At 40.8% G+C, this 18,054-nt stretch overlaps 1 protein-coding gene and 1 pseudogene across 1 annotated transcript in view; both read left to right on the top strand.

Moving 5' to 3' along the window:
• LOC100355902 (uncharacterized) overlaps nucleotides 1-5,106 on the top strand; it is a 46,019-nt gene extending 40,913 nt beyond the window's left edge. The window contains exon 4 of the mRNA XM_070059570.2: nucleotides 227-5,106. Coding sequence (XP_069915671.2) covers nucleotides 227-2,193 — 1,967 coding nt within the window. The 3' untranslated portion in view covers nucleotides 2,194-5,106. The remainder of the gene's footprint in view (nucleotides 1-226) is intronic.
• Nucleotides 2,338-16,573, top strand: LOC149121692 (receptor expression-enhancing protein 1 pseudogene; annotated as a pseudogene).
• Nucleotides 16,574-18,054: the final 1,481 nt, after the last annotated feature.

Here is an 18,054-nt window from a genome sequence, read left to right as displayed (position 1 = left end):
TAGTAAACAAGATCATAGTGAATATTGGGAAAGCCACTGATATAATTTAATATATTAATGTTTTAATAAAAAACATGTAGTAGTCATAGTAAAGTATCTTGTACTGATTATGTTAGAATCTTATGCCACTTGGAAAACAAGTAATCTCATTCCCTTTACATCAGTGTGCTAGGGAAAGCAATTATATGTGATTCAGTGGCATGGTTATTTTTTTTTCTCATTTCAGTTGCCATGAAATGGGATTACCTGACTAAGACACACCAGGAAAGTGAAGACACAAATTTGATTCAGGATGGTATGAAATATAACAAGACATCAAATCTCAAGAGAATTGTATTAAGAAAAACACTTAATTTAAGTTCAAGCCATATTCCAAAACTGATTATCAAGAAGGGAGCCTATTCAGGAATGAATGCTGAGGAATGCAATGTGTTTCAAGATGTGTATCCCCCCAGTAGGCCTGGAGATAAATTTGATGCCACTAAGGTACCTGGGACCTCTGTCCAGTGCTATGACCCAGTTAGTCAGCATTGCAAGATTCAGACTGTGAAGCAGTCATTTGAACATACTGGACAAGGGAAAACCTTCAATAGGAAGAAGATACTCTGTACATTTGAGAGGGTTCATAAACGAGATACCAGTAATAAGTCAACTGTCACTGTTGGAAAAGCAATTCAAATAGAAAAAGCTTTCCATAAAAATTCTAAACTCAGTAAGCATCAACAAACCCACACAAGAGAGAAACTTTCTGAATATATTAAGCCTGTGGAACATGTCATTAACCAATCACATCTTACAATAAATCAGAGACCACAAATAGGGAAAAAGCCCTATGCTTGTACACTTTGTGGAAATTCATTCAGTTATAACTCCTGCCATGCCATTGATCACTGTACTCACATACAAGAAAACCCTCATTTATGCAATGAAAGTGGAGAAACCACTTACCAGAAGTCATATCTCATTAGACATCAGAAAATCCACAGGCAGAGGAAACATCATGAATGTAATGAATGTCAAAAAATCTTTCTCCAGAAATCAAACCTTATAACACATCAGAAAATTCACACAAGAAAGAGACCTCATGAATGCAATGACTGTGGAAAAGCCTTTTGTTATAAATCACAACTCAAAATACATCAGAGAACTCATACAGGGGAGAAACGTCATGAATGTAATGACTGTGGAAAAGCCTTTGGTTTTAAGTCACATCTCATACAGCATCAGCGAACTCACACAGGGGAGAAGCCTCATGAATGCAGTAACTGTGGAAAAGCCTTTGGCTCTAAATCACATCTCATACAGCATCAGAGAACTCACACAAGGGAGAAACCTCATGAATGTAATGACTGTGGAAAAGCCTTTGGCTCTAAGCCACAACTCATACGGCATCAGAGAATTCACACAGGAGAGAAACCTTATGTGTGCAATCACTGTGGAAAAGCCTTTTGCTATAAGTCACAACTCATAATACATCAAGGAACTCATACAGGGGAGAAGCCTCATGAGTGTAATGACTGTGGAAAAGCCTTTGGCTTTAAGTCACACCTCATCATACATCAGAGAATTCACACAGGAGAGAAGCCTCATGAATGCAGTGACTGTGGAAAAGCGTTTGTGTGTAAATCAGGCCTCGTACGGCATCAGAGAACTCACACAGGGGAGAAATGTCATGAATGTAATGACTGTGGGAAAGCCTTTTCCCAGAAATCAAACCTTATAACACATCAAAAAATTCACACAGGGGAGAAACATCATGAATGTAATTACTGTGGAAAAGCCTTTTCCCAGAAATCATACCTCATAACACATCAGAGAATACACACAGGGGAGAAACCTTATGAATGTAATGACTGTGGAAAAACCTTCAGTCATAGGTCCCACCTCCAGACACATCAGAGAATTCACACAGGAGAGAAGCCTTATGAATGTATTGACTGTGGAAAAGCCTTTTCCCAGAAATCACAACTTATAACACATCAGAGAATTCACACAGGGGAGAAACGTCATGAATGTAATAACTGTGGAAAAGCCTTTTACCAGAAAGCACAACTCATAACACATCAGAGAATTCACACAGGGGAGAAACGTCATGAATGTAATGACTGTGGAAAAGCCTTTGGCCAAAAGTCACAACTCCTCCTACATCAGAGAATTCACAGAGAGAAGAAACCTAATTATTTTAATGACTGAGAAAGTCATTATTACACATCATCAAATTCATATAAGGGAAAATCCTTTGAATGTAATGCATTGGAAAAGTCTTTATCCAGAAGTCACACCTCATAAGACATCAGAGAATTCATATGGGATTCACACTGGGGGGTGGGGAACCTCATGAATTTAATGAGTGTAGGAATGCTCTTTGCCAAAATCACACCTTATATCATCAGAAAACTCACAAGGTGGATACTTATGAATGTCATAAATGTGGATTAGCTTTTTTTCCTTCAGGATATTTCATAACACATAAGTAAATTCAAAGAAAGGAGAGTCCTTGAGGATATGAGTACAGAAGAGCTTTTTCCCAAAATCAGTGTAACCATTGTGACAAAGCCTTTTGCTGAAAATCATACCTCATGCATCAAGATATGCACATAGTGAAGAAAGCTTATGAATGTCATTAGTGTGAAGAAAGCCATTTGTCAGAAACTGATCATCATTGTGCATCAGAGAATTCACACAGGGGGTTTTGTTGGAGTATAATGAATGTGGAAAAATATTTTCCTGGAATTCATGCTTGGAGAAATATCAAATTCACAGAAGGTGATATCTTTTGAATGCAGTAAATATGAGAAAATCTTTAGCTAGAAACTAGACCTCAACGAACATCAGAGAATTCACAAATTAAACATTTCAATGTAATCAATATGAAAAAAAAATCTGTCATAAATCAGTCTTGAATTCCCATGAAGACTCAGAAATGAGAAAACATGCATGTATAGTGAAGCCCTGTACCATCTCTCAAAGCTTAACTGAGAGTTCACACATAGGAAAACTCCTATGACCATAATTTAATTTGAAAAAAACCATTACTGTAAGGCAAACTCAGCAAACCTTAGCAAAATTACAAAGAAGCCTCTGAAAAAGTATTGTGTGTGGAACAATTCTTTGGTGGAATCACACCTCAGCACATATTAGGCAGCTTACATGATGGAATTATACTGTGAGACCAACACTGGTTAATTGTTCTTTAGAAACTTGTTTTTATCTTATATACCCTGTATTTTTAAGTTTCCCATTATTGTGAGTGAGACCAAGTAAATAAACTATGCTCTCATGTATAAATTTTGCTAACAAATATTCAATCTGCAACATTTATTTGAAATACCATCTTCATTAGTTACAAAATTATTTTGTATAGCAATTTTGTTATCTGCCCAGTATTCTTTCCCTATATTATTGTAGTAAAACCACTGGTGTGACCATAGGCATGTCAACCGACTATGTTCCAACGATGATACTCTACCCCAACCCTGAATGATGAGTGCTATGTCCAGCATATTGAATGAGTCTCTGGTGATCTGAATACTTATGAGAATTTTCAAATTACCTGTGTGGAGATCAGGATTAGGCAACACTAACCAAGATGTGTTTGTATATTCAGGCAGGTGTTATCCCACACATCACCATCATTCTATAAAAGGACAACCTCAAATCTTATAAATTGCAACACTCCTTATCTCTTGAATTTTCCTATATTACTGAGTGTATACAGTCCCTTTTAAAATCTTTCATTCATGGTCCCCTGTTTCTAATTTTCTTCCTTAAATTCCTTCTTGTCCAGACATAAGAACTTGGACTGAAGTCTCTTCAGAGGGTACCCATTGCAACAGAGAAATGGGTACGTCAATGTAGTTTACTTTTGTGTTAATATAACCTTATAGTGATTTTGTGGTAATCATTTTGGTTGTATTCTGCCCTTCTAAAGCTGACCCTCAGCTTCACTGAAAATTTGTATTTTCATCCCTTTCCCATTTACACAATCTTTTTTATATTTTAGTCAGATATATGCACAACTCAGACCTCAGGATATAGTCAGGATAGACACTACCTAGGATGTGTGTCCATTTCTTGGTGACTTGGCTGCAAATGCAATGATCATCTAGCTGCGGTAGATCTTTAATTTTCCATCAGGAGGACAGTCCTGCCAGTCATCCCTTCTGCCTCAAATACTACCCAGTGGGAATAGCTCACTCTCCTTTGTCAAGTCTCCTAGCTTCTTCCAACAGTTGATCATATCAAATCTCAGGATAATCCCACATTTAATAGAAAATGAATGGTGTGGCTGATGGCAGTTTCAGTGAGGTTGAATGGTTTGCTGGACTGCTGCCAATGGGGCAGATTCTATGTTACTCAGATCTCATCTAAAATATTGCATGACTGAGGACTTGTTTTTGGCTCCCAGCTAAATATGGTGTTGTTTGTTTTTTTTTTTTTCATGGAACCTGGGGGTATTATGTTGAAAAAAATTTCATACATGTGATTGGGTTAGCCTGGGTTTTCTATGTAACCCTGGCTTTAGTCACATGTGCTCATACATTCCAAAGGCCAAAGGAGGTTTATGTTCAAAGAAAATAAGAATCGATGTCACCATGAAGCCAAGGATGAAAGTGGTATAATCACAAGCAATGACAGATGCTACTGGAAGCTGGAAGTGGCAAGGAACAGATTATTCCCTTGGGACCAGATGGAGCACAGACCTCCCTGCATTTCAGCTTGAGCCAGAGTGATTTGCTTTTCATCTTTTAAATAGTGACAATGCATTTACCTTTTTTCAGTTATGAAGTTTGTGATCATTTCTGGTAGTAACAATAGGAAGCCAGATTCTCTTGTTACTTCCGGGAGGTAACTGAAAATCCTTGAAATAGATGAGCATGATCTCTGGAGGTAAAAGTTGAAAGACTGATCAGATATGGAAACTTGACAGAAGAGCTAGTAGGGTCAACATCAGATTGATTAGGTAGCTTCCTGCTCCAGATCTCAGTATTAATACATGATGACTCTTTCCTTAAAAAAGTCATTTCTTGTGTCTAAATGGAGTTTTGTTTTGTTTTTTAAATGTTTCTTATCACTAATGCCTCAATAAATTCCTCTCTTCTACAATTCATTGTCATATATTTTATTTACAAATAAGCCTGAGTGACAAGGAGAGGAAAGTTATCTTCAGAAATCCCCTAATTTCTCTCAATTGTAGATTTGGTGTTTGATTCTTAGATTAATTATGGTTTCTATTGACTGAGGTACTGGTTAAGTTTTTGACTGATGTTGACACAATCTCTTGTTCTTGGTAATTGTATATTTTCTGGCTCAGCATCTTGTTTTCTTATCTGAAATTTTCTGGTTTTCTGTATGGACATTGTATGACTAGATGTTTTTACTGCTTGGATTTCCTTCCATCTTAGTTCTGTTTTCTTCCAAAACAGGGCTGAGACAGGAGCACATAGAGTGGCTTCTTTAGGACCTGGCGACAAAGGAAGAGTGAGGGCATAGAAAATGTTAGAAAGGGAAGCAAGTTCACAGAAGACAGTGCTGCTGAGTAGGTGGCTAATGTGAGCCAGCTAGTCTCCTTATCACTCTGAACTCTATAGAGCCAAGAAATCGCTGTCTACTGATCTGCTGAGATTTGAAAACTGTGACCATTGTGTGTCACTGGATATTGTCTTTGACCCTTTTATATCCCTGTTAACTTCAGTGAGCTTTATTAAAGGCTAGCATAGTCAGTTGACATGAGTGAAAGAGCTTTGTAGGATTATTATAGAAAAAAGTGCCTCCTGGGGTCGGTGCTGTGGCATAGCAGATAAAGCCAACACTTGCAATGCTGGCATCTCATATGGGCACTGGTTTGAGTCCCAGCTGCTCCACTTCCAATCCAGCTCTCTCCTGTGACCTGGGAAAGCAATGAGAGATGGCCCAAGTCCTAGGGCCCCTGGACCCATGTGAGAAACCCAGAAGAAGCTCCTGAGCTCCTGGCTTCAGATCGGTGCAGCTCCAGCTGTTGCAGCCTTCTGGGGAGCGAACCAGCAGATGAAGGATTCTCTCTCTCTCTCTCTCTCTCTCTCTCTCCTCTCTCTCTCTTTCTCTTTCTCTTTCTCTTTCTCTCCCTGCCTCAGTCTCTCCTTAACTCTGCCTTTCAAATAAAATAAATAAATCTTAAAAAAAAAAAAAACTGGTGATGAAGAGCAAGACATACAGACTCACACAGTAGAAACACAGTAGGTAACAAGACTGAAGGAATGGAAATTTTCAGACAATCATTACATATGACTTAGGTTTAAAGTTAGTTGTTTTGAGGAAAGGTCTTTGGTTTAGTGCTTAATAACACACTTGGGATTTCCACACCCCAATCTGAATATCTGGTTTTGAGTCCAGCTCCACTTCTGATTCTAGCTTCCTGATATGCGCATATTAGGAGGCAGCAGGTGATGATTTAAATATTTGGACCTTGCCATTCAAATGGGAAACCCAGATCTAGTTCTAGTCTCCTGGCTTTAACTGTTCTGGCCCAGCTATTGTTAGCCTTTTGGGGTTAGACTGGAAGACAGAAGATCATTTTCTGCATCTGTCTCTCCCTTCCAAATTAAAAAAAAAAAAAAAGGATTGTTGAGGATTGTTTAGTTAATTTTTTTAATTCCTGTTCTCCTTTGGGTAAAGAATCTGCCCCTATGGAGATAAGGGCAGGTAAGACAGTGGCTCTTGTGAGGGTCCAACAAAAAAGACACTCTGGGTGGGGTCAACTATGGCTTCTCAGGAATGGTAATGTATAAGTATAAATCCAGAGAGTGAATATTGAATAAATACAGCATTTTAAAAAGGTATGCTACAATTTAACCCTGGAATTCTTCACATCAGATTTGGAATAAAGCCTTTGGTATATTTGAATGGCCTGAATAGTAATAAAGATTTATGCCTTACTCTCTAAGTCTCTGTGTGCATTATATGTTTTATGATGAGAATAAAAAGGAGGATTACAAATACAAGCATTTGTATGCCAGCTTGGAGCTATCTTTCCTATTTTTATGTTATTTAGGAAAAGAAACCTGAAATTTCTCGTGGTCTCTGACAATATTGTGAAATTAAGTACATTGTGTACATGTCATGTTAAAGGTTTAGTTGTGTTTTGGAGCATATGGCCTAGTAAGTATGTGAAAATATTAATACTATTTGTGCATAAGCAAAATATCTTAGTGTCCTCATGATTGACATAACAAAGCACCCTAGACTGGATGAATTAAACAACAGAAATTTCTCACAATTATGGAAGCTAGGGACACCAAGTTCTATTCTCTTGTAGGTGGACACCTTCCTACTGTGAACTTATAAAGACTAAAGTCACTTCCAGCAGGCATATAGGCTGTCTCTTACTGATATAACATTGTGAGTTTTCTACTCTCAAGAAACAATCTCAATGTAATTACCTGCCAAAGTCTTCATTGTATAAATTCCATTGCATTAGGAATAAAAATTTTAATGTATGATTTGTTGAAGATAAAATTATTCAGTTTATAGCATTCTATACCTACCCCCCACCAAATTCTTTCATGAAAACTACATTCATTCCACTATAGCAGTCTGAAAACACGACTATTTTAAATTAATTCTAAATCTAAAATCTAATCTTATTTAAGTATCATGTAAATTGTATATGACAGATTTATCCTGGACAAAATCCCTCTCCTCTGAACAAGTAAACCACATAAGTTAGGTGCTCCCTTAATACAATGGTAAGGTCAGCAAAGGATAAATATTCCCAATGCTACATGAAGAAAAAGAAAAGAGTGATAGGTCCCAATGAAATTCATAACCTAGTGGAACAACTGCCATCATCTTAGTGCTGAATTATAAGTCTCTTTAATTGGAGACCCGGGTTTCCAGAAGCAGAGATGGCAGCATCATTCCCATGGCTCTGTATGAGAAACCCTGGCTCACCAAACCTGTGTACCTCTGCACCATATATCAAATAGTCCCAAATTCAACATTCATGTGTGCTTCTGTATGAATCACGGAATGATCTGTGCAGTCTTCATTCTGAACATGGTTCCTATTGCAATGGCATGCCCCCAGGCAACCAAGGAGCTCTGAGTGTGTGGAGCCACACCCAGTGATTGCCCTGAGACCCAGCTCTACCCTGCACACATGGTCTCAGCACACATGGCTCCCACAGTTACTGAGTGCAGAAGTTCTGCTCTGCCCTGTCATCCTGTCCAGCAAACAGAGAGGCAGATGTTCCTTGAGCCAGCTTCACCTAAATGGCTTGAGTCCCAGAGTCTGTTTATATTGAGAGGCTGGGAGCACCTCACAGTCCTGTGTGGGTGCCTGACCACTACTCAGTCCTCCCAGCAAGGCTCAAAGTCAGTGAGGACTGCAGAGTTTTCCCTCCACTAGAATCTCTGGATCACATGACCCATAAGAGCCCCTTGGCAAATGTTACCTCTCTTGGCCACTTGGCCGCTGCCCCCAGTACAGCAGAGAGGATGATCCTGTCTCAGTTGCTGTGCATGTACACAAAGGCTTCTGCAGCTGCTGCCGAAGCCCAAAATGGTGCCCTCCCTTTCTCAGCCTGGCAGTGGGCACCATTGTGGGGAGGACAGGGTGAGGTAAACCTGCCTCTTTTACTTCCATGGGGTCTGTGGGTAAGTGCTAGTAACTACCAGCCCCTGGGGCTCCAGTCTGGACTCAAGCCACACTCTCCCTCTGGCTACATCACTGCGGGTTGCTGCAGTCTGGTCTCACCTCTGTCTCCAAGCTGCCACCTGCTCTGGCTCTTTGGCTGCTACCGTCAAGTGTTGTGTCCATGTTCGTGCTGCACCCCCACACATTCCACACAGGTCCATCATGTTCCTCTTCCTTTTGTCAACTTTCCAGTGCCATTTTCTAATTCTCTCCTGATTGTGCACTTTATATATATTTATATATACATATAAATTTATATATTATATATATATATATAGTTTTACTATTTATCCCTAGCCTAGCACAGTGTGTCATTTCCTATTCCATTATCTTGGAATCTCAAAGATGCAATTCTAACAATATGATAATTATATCCCTCTTCCTTCCTTTGTTTCCTAATTTTTGTGGTAACATTTTTATTGACTTTATAGTCCCAGGCTTAGCGCTCCACTAAATAAAGAGTTGAGGAATCAAAAGTACAAGGACCACTGTTTACAGGAGTATAGAGAAGGACTGTAAACAACAATCAAATCCCCAGATGTCAGTTTCACTCATGTACAATAAATTTGTTTCTTAATTCTGTATGTTAGCCATTACATATCAGAGAAAACATGATATTTGTCATTTTTCACTGTGATGTCATCACATCCCTGTATATTTTGGATGATGGTTTCTTAGTAACTTTCATGTTCATAGTTCCTCATAATCTTCTAGGTGCCATAGTGCCATCTCCTAGTGCCGTCATGCTAATTGACAGGAAATTTATATATATTTTGTGAATATTTAGAGAATTAAAAATTAAACTATATTAAATTTTTGAAATTGTACAAAGTGCAGATTTTTGTGCCCATATTTTTCCTTTAAATTTAATAATTTAAATTATTGAATAATACATACTGAAATACTTCTAAGTTATTTTGCTGAGTAGCATAAACATTTCTAGTTTAAGTCCCTGCAAATTTTGTATTTTTGTAAGTAAAATTTTGTAAATATTTTCAATAATGTCCATCACATGTGCTTGAGATTCTTTCATTTCCTCCCCAAAGTTCTAATTTCTAATTACAAAAGTAAATAAAATGTATAATATTACATATGATTCATTGCTGGTTTTGATTTGCCTGTGACAAGATTATTTACACCTCCATAACACTTGTGTATAGCATTACCAAACTATTTTTTTGCAATATTAGCATAGGGAACTTGGGCTTACCTTGGCTTGCTTTTCACTGTGAGGTCACCACCTCATATCCTTTCTTGAAGTGTCTGATAAGTTTTCATGTTCATAATTTTTCAGAAATAACTGCCCACAGTCTCCTTATGCAATGTATATCTAACAATTTTTGGATTATATGGAAAAAACATTGACCTTGGTTATTTTATTTCCCAAAGTGCAATTCTGTATACTTCCATTCCATTAACTTGAATTTGTGATGAGAGCTGGTTTCTTGGTTTAAATTATGAAAACTTTGTTATTATTCTTCCTTAAAGCTAATTTAATTGATATGTTCCTTTACTTCCTGTATATGTATTTGTTATTTTATTATTGCTTCTGCCAAATGACTCATGTCTATTCACAGGAATTCAAAAAAAATTATCATGTTTTGTGCATCCCAGTCTTACTTATTTTATATTGCATTTTATTGTTTTCACCTATATTTATCATCCATCCTCCTTGAAAATCAAGTATTAGCCTTTTACTCTTTCCCCAGCCCACGGGGTAATCAGCTAGGACATGAGGAGGGCAGACCTGAATGGAGAGACAAACCAGACACGAGAAGGGAGACCAAGACAGTACTCTGATCAAGGTCTCACTTTATTGGAGAAGGAGGCAGCTTATATAGTACAAGGCAACGATTGTAACAGTCGAGGGCAAGCAGGGGTCATCTTACAACATAGTTCAAAGGAAGAATTTCACAGGAATCAGCATCAATTTGACAAAGGGAGTTACAGCGAGGTCTTACAGCTACCAGACATGCTTATCAAGGTACAAGAAAGCACTGAAGCCAGATGGCCAAGCACTAACCATATCAGTGAGCTGTACAAATGGAATTTTCTAGTGAATCATCCTTACAGGAACACAGTTGAAGATTAATCTAAACAAAGGCCTATACAGGGAACCCAGCACAGTGGCTCCCAACAACTCTTAAGCTTTTCTTGCCGGTTTTATTGCGAGTTCACCATTTCAAACAGAATTCCATACATCATATCAGAACTGTCATGTGTGCATTTCATGAAAAACATATTGAAATAGTGGATCCTTTAACCCTTCCAAGAATATATGTGCTTTAGAACATTTTGTGGCTTTAATGGTACACATAACGCAATGTTGGACTTGAAAATTTGTACGTACTAGATTGACACACTTCTATATTTCCTTTAGAATTATGCTAGATAACAAGAATTGGTCTTGATTTATATTTCTGTAATTATGTACTCTTTTGTAAATATTATTTTGTGAGTATTATTCAAAAATTTCCCCTATGTCTGCTTAGAATTGTATATATAAATTACTAATTTCTACTTGTAGCAATTATAATATGATGTCATGCCATATCTGAATAATTCATTTTTACTTGAATATTTTAAAAATTTGCACTTCAATTGATTATAATTACCTACTTATATCACTGGTAATATCCTTTATTCCATTTCTATTTTTTAATTTATTACTGTGACCTTGGTTTTTTTCATTAATAGTGTGACTTATGTCCATCTTGGAACAGGTTACCTATGGTAATCAACTTTACCTAATTTCTGCCAGTTTTCAGACAATGTTCGTGTACAACATTGCATAGAATCATTTAGCGTCAGTGTCATCATTCTCCTTTTCAGGTCATATATTTTGTTACATTTTGTGGACTGTTTTGGAACTCTACATTTACACTTGATTTTGGAAATTTTCCGAAGTCGTTTCTTTAGATCAATGTTGCATTTCAAATGTATTCTGTTATAACACTTGAAATATTGTTGATTAAAGCTATGTTGACTTTCTTTTCTTTTTTCTGTCAAATTTAATTTTTCATAATTATGTATGTGTTTATTTCCCACAAAATTACTGTATATTGTTTTGTCATTAATAATGCTTTTAAAAAGTATTTCCTTCTACTCTATATAAAAATACATTCCAACCATAGCCCTGAAAGTATTTGCTCTTCCTAGTCAGCATTCTCTCTTTTTTAAAGATTTATTTATTTATTTATTTGAAAGAGTTACACAGAGAGAGAAGGAGAGGCATAGAGAGGTCTTCCATCTGCTGGTTCACTTCCCAATTGGAAGCAATGGCCAGAGCTGCACTGATCTGAAGCCAGGAGCCAGGAGCTTCTTCCAGGTCTCTCACACAGATGCAGGGGCCCAAGGACTTGGGCCATCTTCTGCTGCTTTCCTCGGCCATAGCAGAGAGCTGGATCAAAAGTGGAGCAGCCGGGACTCAAGCTGGCACCCATATGGGATGACGGCACTGTAGGCAGCAGCTTTACCTGCTGCACCACAGCGCAGGCCCTAGCATTTTTTTGTTTTTTGTTTTTTTGTTTTTTATTTTTTTTGTTTTTGTTTTGTTTTTTTTTTTTTTTTGACAGGCAGAGTTAGAGAGAGAGAGACAGAGAGAAAGGTCTTTTTCCGTTGGTTCACCCCCGCAAAATGGCCTCTATGGCTGGCGTACTGCACTGATCCGAAGCCAGGAGCCAGGTGCTTCCTCCTGGTCTCCAATGCGGGTGCAGGGCCCAAGCGCTTGAGCCATTCTCCACTGCCTTCTCCAGGCCACAGCAGAGAGCTGGACTGGAAGAGGAGGAAGAGGAGCAACCGGGACTAGAACCCGGGGTGCTGGCACCGCAGGCAGAGGGTTAGCCAAGTGAGCTGTAGCACTGGCCATAGCATTCTCTTTTTGAAGCCATGAAGTGGCTCACATTTCTCTAAGTTGTCTAATTCCTTCCATGTGCATGCTTTTGCAAAATGATGTCACAGTGGACCTCAGATGGTCAAGTTCATGTATTCCCTTAATATTTTGAGTTTTTTTTTTTACTACTCATGCACATTTTAGATTCTTTATATTTTACTGTTTTTTTTTTTTTTGACAGAGTGAACAGTGAGAGAGAGAGACAGAGAGAAAGGTCTTCCTTTTGCTGTTGGTTCACCCTCCAATGGCCGCCGCGGCCGGCGTGCTGCGGCCAGCGCACTGCGCTGATCCGATGGCAGGAGCCAGGAGCCAGGTGCTTTTCCTGGTCTCCCATGGGGTGCAGGGCCCAAGCACCTGGGCCATCCTCCACTGCACTCTCTGGCCACAGCAGAGAGCTGGCCTGGAAGAGGGGCAACCGGGACAGAATCCGGCGCCCCGACCGGGACTAGAACCTGGTGTGCCGGCGCCGCTAGGCAGAGGATTAGCCTAGTGAGCCGCGGCACCGGCCATATTTTACTGTTGAAAGTGACTACAATGTGTCGTGGTGAAGATCTTTTCCAGCAACGTCTATTAGGAGTTTTATGTGTTTCCTGTACTTGGACATGTCTTTCTTTCTCCAAATTGGGGAAGTTTTCTGTAATTATTTCACTAATTAGGCCTTCTAATGCATTCTCTCTTTCCACACCTTCAGGAACTCCTAAAACTTGTATGTTGGCTCATTGGATATTATCCTATAAATCTTCAACTTTGTTTTTAACTTTTAAAATTTCTTCCTTTTGTCTTTGAACTGACTGAAAATTTTCTGAAGATTTATCTTTTAGCTCAGATATTCTTTCTTCTGCCTTATCAAATCTGTTGTGAAGGCTTTTTACTGCACTTTTATTTCACCTATTTCATTCATTTCTAATATTTCAGTTTGATTTCTCTTTTTTTAAAGATTTATTTATTTGAAAGAGTTACTCAGAGAAGGAGAGGCAGAGGCAGAGAGAGAGAAAAAGAGAGTGAGAGTCTTCCATCTGCTGATTCCCCAACTGGCCACAACGGCCAGAGCTGTGCCTATCTGAAGCCAGGAGCTTTTTCAGGGTCTCCCACGTGGGTGCAAGGGTCCAAGGGCTTGGGCCATCTTCTACTGCTTTCCCAGGCCACAGCAGAGAGCTGCATTAGAAGTGGGACAGTTGAGACTCAAACCGGTGCCCATATGGGATGCCAGTACTGCAGGCGGCAGCTTTACTTCCTATGCCGTAGTGCCGGCCACTGATTTCTCTTTAAATCTCAATTTTATAGGGAGATTTTTCTTCAGGTCATGTATAGATTTCCTTAATTCATGGATTTGCTTCTCACTTCTTCTGAGTCGTCCTATGATTAATCTTCTGAATTCCATTTTGGGCATTTCATCAGTATCTTCATCTTCACATTCTAATCTTGAAATGGTGTTCTGTTCCTTTGAGGAAGTCATGTTTTCTTCTTTAGTCTTGTTCTTGAATTTCTGCATTTATTCTTAAGCATTTGTGGAGATACTTGTTACTTTTTTTCCTGTGATGGTTTTTATCTTGAACTATGCCTCAGTGGTTTAGTTGAATGTCTGCTCTTTCAGTGAATAGCTGGAGTTGTGTGCTGGGTGTGACCAGGAAGCTCTAGCCAGTGCTTCAGAGTGGACGAGTATCCAGAATGACACCAAGGTTGGGTACTGTAGATCTCTTGTTAACTGCAGTGGGTATGGATGCCTCTGTTGGCATAATCACACCCTCACCTCCTCTCTTCCCAGCTGATCAATGCCCAGGTATTATCCCTCAATGGATTCAATACTCACCTGTGCTTCCGCATGAACTGCACAGAGAATCTGTGCAGTCCTTGGTGTCAGCATGGATCCTGTAGCAATGACCCACCCCAGGCAAGCAGGGAGCTCTGCTGTTTGGAACTGCACATAATGATCGCCTAGAGACCCAGCTACACCCTGTGCCCTCTCGTGTAGTCTTAGAATTCCAACAGTGTTGGTACTCAAGGGTTCCACAGTCACGTGGTTAAGAGCCCCACTATCCTGTCCCATCCACTGAGAGGTTCCCTGACCAACTGCCTCTGGGTGCTCCATATAGGTTGTTTTAGCCCTGGAACCCTGGAGCTCGTTATATGTTGATGCATCCTTTCCTCACTAGAGGCATCACTGCTTTTTAGTGTCAAGCCACAGATTCATCCTCAGGTAGCTGTCACACCATAGCTTCAGCTAAGGTGCAGTGGGCAAAGAAGGAGGGAGGACAACTGTGCTTCCTGGGATACAGAGGAGCTTTCTCATGGCATCCACTGAGTACAGTGCTCCATGCACTAACTGACATGCATTGGTAATGGAGAGCAAACCCTGTCAGATCCATCTAACTTCTTGCTGTGGCACAGCAAAGGATTTGACTAGATCTAGGACAAGTGGTAAATGAAATGCACATTGACCTCATTCAGCCTCCACAGTGCTGTGAACAAAAGTGAGAAGGTGAGTTTGGGGTCAGACATCTATGTTGGACTCCCATCAGACCACTTTAGAACAGGGATGGTCAGTTGTGACAGCTTAAAGCCACCTTTTTCAGTCTTCTTTCAGATTTTCAGGTAGTGAGATCTGATATTATTCATGATTTTTATATCCAGGATTATTTCTTCTAAGAAAGCTTAGAAGATGAATTGGAGAAGTGAGTCACAGATAGGGCAGCATCCTTTCAGTGAAGTCACCATCAGATTCCCATTAGAGCCTCTGTGCTGATTAGATCTTCTGGACAACAAAGGACGTGGAGAAATTGGAAAAGCTCAGAAGAGGAAGAAAAATCATTAGCAGCACAAATATATGACTTAAAATTTTCCTACAAAATGAAAACTAATTGAATACAGTTTTAGTGACTGATTTCTTTTCCAAGTTAAAAGAATTTATTATGTGGGGAGTATTTGCTCGAAGAAGTGTGATGATAACTTTATTTTCATTTTAATAAGGACAAAAAATTAATTTAAATGGAGTCAGGAGGTGCCAGCATTGTGCTCCAGTGAGTTAACTTGCCACTTCTGATGCTGGCATCCTGTAGTGAACTGGTGATTCCAATCCTGGCTGTTCTGCTTCTGATCCAGCTCTGTGCTAATACCCCAGGGAATTCAATAGATAATGACTCAAGTACTTGAGCCCCTGCCACCCATGTGGGAGACTTGGATAGAGTTCCAGGATCCTAATTTTGGCCTGGCCCAGACCCATCTGCTACTGCAGCTATTTGGGGAGTGAACCAGGAGGCTAAGACTCTTTCACCATCTCTCCCTCTGTCCCTGTAACTTTGCTTTTCAAATAAATAAATAAATAATTGAAGAAAAAAAGAAAATAACTTCAGAAAACCCTATGTGGCCCGCAGCCCAGCCACATTACTCCCTCTGGGCTATGCCTGTTTACTTGCCTTGGTCTCATGGAACATATTTGGCACCCTTTGCCTTGCTTATTATTCCTACAGGGCTGTGAAATCAAAGAACATTAAAGAATAAGTCAAGTGGATGATGTATTGGATTATATTTGCATTTTTCACCACACAGACACATTTACAGACATCTTCCTTTGTTGGTTTTCATTGTATTATGAACTAAAAGTAGCATTTGTAGCCTGGCTGCTGTCTCCCTACACAAAGGGCTCCAGCCTCCTCTACAGGTAGTGCATCCCATGCTATCTTCAAAGGAAAAGGAGAATGATGGTTACCTGATCCAAGCAAAAGACAGAAGTTAGGATGCCCTTGTGCACTTTGGGAAGCAGGACTTGAACGTGGCCACTACAGTGGCCATGATGCCTGCTTCCAAGGGGCAGAGTGCCTTATCTGAGAGACTCTGGAGTTTCAGCACACAGGACTGCACCACTACCAGGGGCAACAGTACCCTGCTCCCTCCACTGGGCCTGGGCAGTCCAGTGACCAGCACTGCCAGCCCAAGCATTACCTAGAGTCCTTTTGTCTCACTTCAAGAAGAAAATTGCCTCATCCTCGGCCACTGAAACCACGTGAGTAAGAGGAGCCAACAGCACCGGAGCCACAGAATATTTCTTCTCTGCCTTAAGAGCTATTCTCTAACAACAGAAGTCCACAGCTGGGTGTGCTTTGAGTGTGCAGCCTCACAGATGTGGCCTTTTCTCTCTCCCCCAGACCTCCATTAACGAGTTCTGTTCCTTTCATTGCTATCCTTTTCCTTGGTTCAAGGGGTGGTGGGTGACCTATGAGGCCTCTGAGGTTGGTTGTTTCCCACGACTAGCTCTCCTTTGCACCCAACAATGTGTTTTCTTTTCTTTTTTTTTTTTAATTTTATTTTTATTTTTTTGACAGGCAGAGTGGACAGTGAGAGAGAGAGACAGAGAGAAAGGTCTTCCTTTGCCGTTGGTTCACCCTCCAATGGCCGCCGCGGCTGGCGGCTGCGGCCTGCGCACCGCGCTGATCCGATGGCAGGAGCCAGGAGCCAGGTGCTTTTCCTGGTCTCCCATGGGGTGCAGGGCCCAAGCACCTGGGCCATCCTCCACTGCACTCCCGGGCCACAGCAGAGAGCTGGCCTGGAAGAGGGGCAACTGGGACAGAATCTGGCGCCCCAACCGGGACTAGAACCCGGTGTGCCGGTGCCGCTAGGTGGAGGATTAGCCTAGTGAGCCGCGGCGCCGGCCCCAACAATGTGTTTTCAGAAAGAGGACAGCATCACCTTAATACTGCTGAGAGGCACATGTGTAATTTATCTGTTGCCTACTTAGTTTATTTTTAAGATTTATTTTATTTATTTGAAAGATGGAGATACAGAGAGAGGTAGAGCCAGAGAGAGAGAGAGAGAGGTCTTCCTTCTGCTGGTTCACTACCCAGATGACCGCAATGGCCAGAGGTGAGCTGATCTGAAGCCAGGAGCCTGGAGCTTCTTCCAGGTTTCCCACGTGGTTGCAGGGGCCCAAGGACTTGGGCCATCTTCCACTGCTTCCCCAGGCCATAGCAGAGAGTTGAACTGGAAATGGAGCAGCAAGGACTCAAACCGGCGCCCATATGGGATGCCGGCACTGCAGGCTGGTTGGTTTTTTTTGTTTTGTTTTTGTTTTTTGTTTTTTGTATTGCCAGGCAGAGTTAGACAGTGAGAGAGAGAGACACAGAGAGAGTTATAGACAGAGAAAACACTGAGAAAGGTCTTCCTTCCATTGGTTCACTCCCCTAATGGCCACCACGGCCGGCTCTGCACCGATCTGAAGCCAGGAGCCAGGTGCTTCCTCCCGGTCTCCCATGCGGGTGCAGGGCCCAAGCACTTGGGCCATCCTCCACTGCCCTCCTGGGCCACAGCAGAGAGCTGGACTGGAAGAGGAGTAACCAAGACTGGTACCCGGTGCCCCAACCAGATCTAGAACCCGGGGTACCGGTGCCAGAGGCGGAGGATTAGCCAAGTGAGCCAAGGTGCTGGCCCAGGCTGGGGTATTAACCCACCGCTCCACAGCGCCAGCCCTGCCTACTTAGTTTTTAATCCTGTACATG

Source organism: Oryctolagus cuniculus, chromosome 16 (assembly GCF_051225735.1).
Source record: "Oryctolagus cuniculus isolate XC-2025 breed Fujian yellow rabbit chromosome 16, ASM5122573v1, whole genome shotgun sequence".
NCBI classification, from domain to species: domain Eukaryota; kingdom Metazoa; phylum Chordata; class Mammalia; order Lagomorpha; family Leporidae; genus Oryctolagus; species Oryctolagus cuniculus.
Note: the sequence above shows the minus strand (reverse complement) of the source record. Positions and strands in the feature narration are given on the sequence as shown.